Raw genomic sequence first — 6,840 nt, 5'->3', positions numbered from 1 at the left:
CTGAATTCTCCATACAATTTGGCAAATTCATCTACACCACAACCACATATTTCATCACAATTGCGTCATCACACCAGCAGTACACCTTAGCATCATTATCCAAAACCTACATCTAATTAAATAGCATCCTCAATTTTGTTCAAAATTACTTAAATAATCCAAAATATTGCCAGCTTTCTCACAGCTTTAAATACACTCATACTTAAATTAAGTACCATAAGTTACAAAATAGGAAAACAAATTCTTATATCCTCTGCATTATCTCAGCAAAGCATTTCATTTACATCATTCATCTCAAAATTAAGATATTGATTTCTGTAATCCAAAAACATACAGCAAAGCAACAGAAAATTATTTTGCAGATTTAACCAACTTTCTGGTTACACCCGAGCCCAAGTATAAAGTTATATTATACAGTATGTCTTATTTAATATACATAATATATACTGAATATAAAAATATATATAAACTAAGGACAGTTATTTTGTATTCATCGCAGTCCAGGTCCATGGTGAAGAACTGCCCACATGAAAAATAGTGTACTATGGTATAACAATACTATAGTATTCACTGTAGTGTTTTTTGCAAATTGTACTATACTGTAGTATCTATTGCAGTGTTCTGCAGACATTACTGTAGTATTTATTATAGCATTTTTGTTTTATTATCTTTGACATTAAAGTGAAGGCTTTCTCCTTGAGAAAACCTACTGGAGAAATACTAAAAGAGAAAATGTTCCATAGCCTGCCTAACTGCCTAACTGCCTGCCTGCCTGCCTGCCTGCCTGCCTGCCTGGCTAGCTGGCTAGCTGGCTAGCTGGCTGGCTGGCTGGCTGGCTGGCCTGCACAGAAAGTTCACCGCTCCTGCTGTTTTCTATACCCTCTAGTGAACGCATACTTGACATGTAGGTTTCTCATTTATGGGTAGCACAAATTGGGATATGGGGGTGGGGAATGGGCAGATATATGCTAATTATATACTACAGTATTTAATTAGTAGTATCTATATCAGGGGTGGGCAATTCCAGTCCTCGAGGGCCTGATTGGTGTCACAGTTTTGCCCCAGCTAACACACCTGACTCCAATAATCACCTAATCATGATCTTCAGTTTAGAATACAATTTGATTAGTCAGCTGTGTTTGCTAGGGATGGAGAAAAAGTGTGACACCAATCAGGCCCTCGAGGACAGGATTTGCCCACCCCTGATCTATATAGTATATACTACAGTGTTTATTTGCAGATAACACTATAGTATTCTATAGTATACTACAACATTCTTTAGCAGAGGAGGCTGGTGGGAGGAGCTATAAGAGGATCGGCTCATTGCAATGGCTGGAATGGAATAAATAAAATTGTTTCAAACAGCAAACATACGGAAACCACATGTTTGACTCTGTTCCATTTACTCCATTGCAGCCATTAAAATGAGCTCGTCCTCCTATAGCCCTCCCACCAGCCTCCTCAGTTCTATAGTATGTAAAGTCCTACACATGATCAAGGGATACTACAGTGTGTAGTATAGTATTCTACAGTATACAACAGTTTACTACATAATTATATTGTAAGTACGGTAGTATTCTATAGTAAACCATAGTATTTTTTCATGTGGGTGTAACCAGTGTTTCTGAGACCAAAGAGTTTTAGGGTGCATCTCTTCCCCTTATTCCCCTTAAAGTGCAGTAGAGACACATGAATGGTACAGTTTTTCTTCTTTCCTTGCACATATGGCATTTATGCTTTGAGCCATATTATAATCTTTCATTTTAAAGTGCCGATGCATAAATGTCATACTATGCTTTTTTTATTGAAGAGTTACATAAATAAAATATACAACTATCTATCTTTCTAACTACCTATGTCTTTCTATGTATCTTTTAATAAGTAAAGCACTATATGAGGAATAGAGTGTCATTTGAGGTGCAGTCTTGGTGTCCGAGTCAGATCACTGAGTTGAATACCTGATTGTTAGATTAAAGTGTCTGTCATCCAGAGAATGTCTGGTTTTGCTCAGTGTGTATACAGGCCTCTTTGTGCATGTGTCTCTCTAGACACATACACACACTCCAACACACTCAAGCAGTGTAGAGTTCAGAACCCATTCAGTAACACACACATTGCCCCAAGCTTTGCAGGAAGATAAGGTCAGTTCTCTGTTCAGGAGGAAGTAAGGGTGGATTCAGAATGTGTAAGATTTAATTTTTTTTAAACATCTTTCAAATGAACAGGGCTAACTCTGAACTGCTTGAAACGTTCTGAAACGTTTCTCCAAACCCCAGGTCCAATGTTTCCTCAAATTTTGGGGGGCACTGAGCAAATTTTAGGTCGTGTGAGCTGAAAATTGAACATTGTGAGAATTCTGTGCAATTTCCAGCGCGCATTTACAGTGAACACTGAGGCTGTACCCTTACAGTTTTAGAAAGTAGCCAATAGGCTATTATGGCTATTTGAACTTAATGGTAGGCCTACCAACACAACCAATGGAGCAAATCCCATAACATGTTCACATGGAAATAGCTTTTGTTTTCTATGCACTACAGTAGCCTATATGTGTTGTTCAATGCAGGCCTACACTTCATGAGGCTTTTAAAAACGTTTTTACATTGACATTAATCAATTATTTTTTACTTGGTCTGTAACACCATGGGCCAAAAAGGTGATTGCATTGTGTTGTATGATGGAAGAAACCATTTCACTAAATAAAATGAATTACTATTACCATACAGAGAATTAGACAATATAGGCTACCCCTCTGTCTATTGGCTTATTTGCATATTCAAGCCTGACTCAAAATACATTGCCCCTTTAATTAAGACAAAAGCTTCTTATCTGACTTGCCTTTCAACAAGTGCTTGAAATGTAGCCTACAAGGTTTGTGCTCTTGTAGGAAGCAGTAACTCCCCATTGCTGACCTATACTTTCCTGTAACTGGTCTAATAACTAACTATCAAAGAATATCAACAAATGTGCACTTGCACTGCTCTGCACTCTGATCTGAAATCATCTGAAAAGCGCATTCACTTGGTGATTGAAAGATGCTTGTGGGCTACCCCAGACAATATAATTCTACTCCGTTGTGCACTGGCCTTGCCTACAACACAATCACAGACTCAATCTTGCAGAGTTTGATTTGTTTTGTTGCATTGAAAAGGGTGTGATATAATGTTGATTGAATCACAAGAAAGACGTTGATCTATATAGGGCGAACTCAGTGAATTTCAATCTCTTGCATCTCTGAGCACAGCATGGCATTTCTTCTGCGCTGCAGTCCTGGAGGAAGTGCGTGCAGTTTAGAGGGAACATTCCCCAGGTCTCTGGGGTTGGGCTGGTGGAATAAGAAGTGAGAAATCAACCAGTTGGGCTGGTGGAATAAGAAGTGAGGAATAAACCATAAAGAAATTTCCCAGTCAAGAGTCATTTTCCCAACCTCTGAAACAGAGAGGTGCTGGGGCTGCCTTAATTGGCTTCATCTGCACCCAGGGAGCAGTTGTTGTTGGGGCTTAACTGCCTTGCTCAAGGACAGAACAGCAGATATTTCCACCTTGCCGGCTCAGGGATTCTAACCAATAACCTTTCGGTTACTAGCCTAATGCTCTTAAGCGCTAGGCAACCTGGAGTTCTAAATAAAGCATGACCAATGCTTCTGGAAGATTCTCTTGTCATAGTATACTATACTATTTTCATATTGCGAAGGTTCAGTCATACTCATGAAGACTTGAATATCAATGTAAACAGTACTCCAATTTACAGCAGCCTTTGTAAATCCTAGGCCAAGGTGTGTGTTTGTGTGTTGGACATGACTCCTGCTTCTGCTCTGTGGGTTTCAGTGGTTGATTTAGGGCTCTCCTGTAGTTCTGTGATTTTCAATAGCTCAGCGTGTTGTAATATGGTGCTGGCAACATTAGATTTGTGGGTTTTATTTCTGCATGGGCCAGATACTGAATACTGTATATGAATTAACTGTAAAGCCGTATTCCTGTGAGTCTACCAGAAAGGGTTGCTGTTCTGTCAGTTTGCAAAGGATGTCGTTGCTCAGACATATGTTCAGAGAGTCCGCATGGGGCACCTGTTCTGTGTGTTCAACAGCTGGGGGCAGTGTGGCAGCAGCTGCAGGAGGTTATTTTGGAAGGAGAGGGTGCAGTTACAATACACCTAGGAGCCAATAAGGGGTGCTGTTCTATGTCATCAGCACTGGGTTATGTTGTTGTGTGGGTCTGGCAGCAGTGTATATTATTGATCTATGGGTCTGGCAGAAGGTGAGAGTGCTGTTCTGTATGTCTAACATTAAGGGGCGCTGTGAGCCAGTGAGCTCTATAGGACCTATATGAGCCATGTCAATCATGTGGTGTATCTGTGTGTGTAGTTCTCTGACTCTGCCAGTAGGGGTCAGTGTGTCTATGTGTAATTCAGTGTGTTGGCCAGTGGTAGGTGGTGTGTGATTAACTAGCTGCCCTCTATGAGCTTGGCCAAGCTGTCCCTGAGCTCTGTCAGCTCAAATATCTTCCCATCCAGCATCTCCAGTAGGGTCCTTAGGCTCTTCCTGAAGTTCTCCTGCTCTTCCTGACTTTCTTCCAATCGCTGCTCAGCTCCCAGGAGCTGCTCCTCTAACACTCGCCCATGCAACTCCGTCTCCTGTGGAGGGAAGAGAGGGGGGAGAGAGCAGGTCTCAAGTCACAAGGCCCAAGTCGAATCCCAAGTAGAACGGGTCGAGATATATGTTGTTCAACAACAAATATTTTTCTATTTATTGAGGCTACAAGACAGCCCTTTTCACATTTTGATTATGTAATAATTAATTTTTAAAAAAAAATCAAAATATCAAGCTTCATAAGGAAACAGTTCATATTCTTGGGAGCTGCAGATGCATATTCATTTATGGCAGTCCTCTCTCCCTACAATTTCACTTTTGCGCTGCACCCGATCCTATAGCATTTCAGCAAATCAGCAATTTGTTCAGTGGTTTTCAAACTTTTTGACCCGTGACCACCAAAAAAAGAGTGGTTCAAAGCTTGTGACCCCGCGCACGCACGTGCACGTGTGCACAATCGCTGCGCAAATGTAGGCTATCATTACAGCCATAAACGGTGACAGATTTTCACAACGCAAGAATCAGAAATAAACTGTGTTTTTCACCTGCATTTTGAGCTGAAAGTCATTCATGTTAGCAGTCAATATCAATTAGGGATATCATGTCACATTGTCACTTCTCTGGAGTCCAGAGCAAGCAGGATCATATGTGACTTGTTTCGGGAAACTAAGGGTACTAGGCATCACTACCTAACAGGAGAGGCATTTTGCATGTAAACTTCTTTATTTAATCAAATTTAGTTTTGGGGCGGAAATTCCTTTTGGAACATGTGAACTTTCATGTGTCTTAATAACAAAATTGTATTCCATCTGTAATTGGTTTAGCCATGGAAAAAGACTGGAACCTTCCGGCTAGCCATGATTGGCTGAGATAATGGATGGGATGGACATTCCGAGAGATGACTTTGGATTGGTCTGCCATGTGGCACATGTCTGTCTATAATATGAGCTGAACAGTATGTGTAGGTAATCCTTTTTAACGCCACTTTTTTGAAAGATATCACGTAGTAGAACTGCAAAAGTTGCTCTTCACTTTCTGGAGGACCGAGTTTAGAAATCAGTGGAATTACAGTATGATAGTTAAGGAGATGGATATAATTCTGCCATTTGATTGCAAATATACAGAGGGAGTCGAAAAGAGAACACACAGAAGGCTGTTGTATAGGTCACACATGGCATCCGTGACAGAGAGGGAGAAGTGTCCAACCACGGGTAAGATAGTCTAGCTAGCTACATTTTCAGATAAATTTAAGAAAGTCATTTTCCTTTCAAGTTAAAGCGCACCGTTAGCTAGCTATCATTATCTGACAGCCTCGCTAACTAACGTTACGTGTATGATCTGTGTAGTAATATTATTCGTATCTCAGAGCCACTTTATGAGTTGAGATTATGGTTCATTGTTTAGCTAGCTACTTACATGTCTAAACAAAAGACTCCATTATGCAAGTAACTATTTCACTACATCTTCTGTATCCTGTGTATGTGACAAATAAACTTAGATTTAATTTGATATATTATGTGTTTACCAGAGACAGTAATGTGAAGAACATGACCTGCACCAAAGTCAAATTAGGATATAACGGGTGTGTTCATAAATTCAAACTGCAGTGCCAGAGTGCGCTCAGAGTGTGCTCTGGGCATTCGTAAATTCAGAGCATTGTCAGATTGTCCATTTGTAAATTCAGAGCATTTCGCTCTCGGAGTGTTCAGAGTGACACTGGATGCTCTGGCCAATGATTAGGCAACTTCCAGATACAATAACATCTCACTCTGACCATTTTACTCGCACTAGCAGAGCTGGTTAGGCTGTTTTCATGTTATCCAGAACTTTGGTGACTAACTGTGCTGCTGGCAACAATTTAATTTCACTTTTTTTGCCAACTTTGACTGACACCGGCCATATTCAACAGGTGTTGAGCGTTCGCAAATGTATCAGTTATTCTGCGGAGTATGTAGCCAGAGCAAATTTTCAAACACACCCAAAGCTAGGCCATTGAGACAGTGTCCAAGTTCTAAAATTCTCTAATAGTGTCACGGCCGTCAAAGGAAGTGGACCAAAGCGCAGCGTTGTGAGCGCACATATTCCTTTTATGTAGGATGATGCCGACAAAAACAATAAACAATACAAAACAACCGTGAAGCTTAAGGGCTATGTGCCATAATCAAAGTTAACTATCCACCAAGACAGCTGGGAAAAGGGCTGCCTAAGTATGGTTCCCAATCAGAGACAACGATAGACAGCTGTCCCTGATTGAG

The 6,840-nt window shown here is 40.5% G+C and overlaps 1 protein-coding gene and 1 non-coding gene across 3 annotated transcripts in view; both read right to left on the bottom strand.

The window, feature by feature from the left end:
• Positions 1 to 683: 683 nt before the first annotated feature.
• On the bottom strand, positions 684 to 738 carry LOC149982917 (U7 small nuclear RNA). The gene has a single exon (XR_016496988.1). It is a non-coding gene; the product is annotated as a U7 small nuclear RNA (small nuclear RNA).
• A 900-nt stretch (positions 739 to 1,638) lies between these two features.
• Positions 1,639 to 6,840, bottom strand: part of homer1b (homer scaffold protein 1b) — a 124,841-nt gene continuing 119,639 nt past the window's right edge. For both annotated transcript variants that reach the window (XM_021606787.3, XM_021606786.3), the window contains one exon: positions 1,639 to 4,629. In XM_021606787.3, the coding sequence (XP_021462462.3) occupies positions 4,441 to 4,629 (189 nt within the window). In that variant the 3' untranslated portion in view covers positions 1,639 to 4,440. The remainder of the gene's footprint in view (positions 4,630 to 6,840) is intronic.

The sequence above is a fragment of the Oncorhynchus mykiss genome, chromosome 6, assembly GCF_057628025.1.
Source record: "Oncorhynchus mykiss isolate SJ-2025 chromosome 6, ASM5762802v1, whole genome shotgun sequence".
NCBI lineage: Eukaryota > Metazoa > Chordata > Actinopteri > Salmoniformes > Salmonidae > Oncorhynchus > Oncorhynchus mykiss.
The sequence above is the reverse complement of the archived record's forward strand: the minus strand, read 5'-3'. Positions and strand labels throughout refer to the sequence as shown.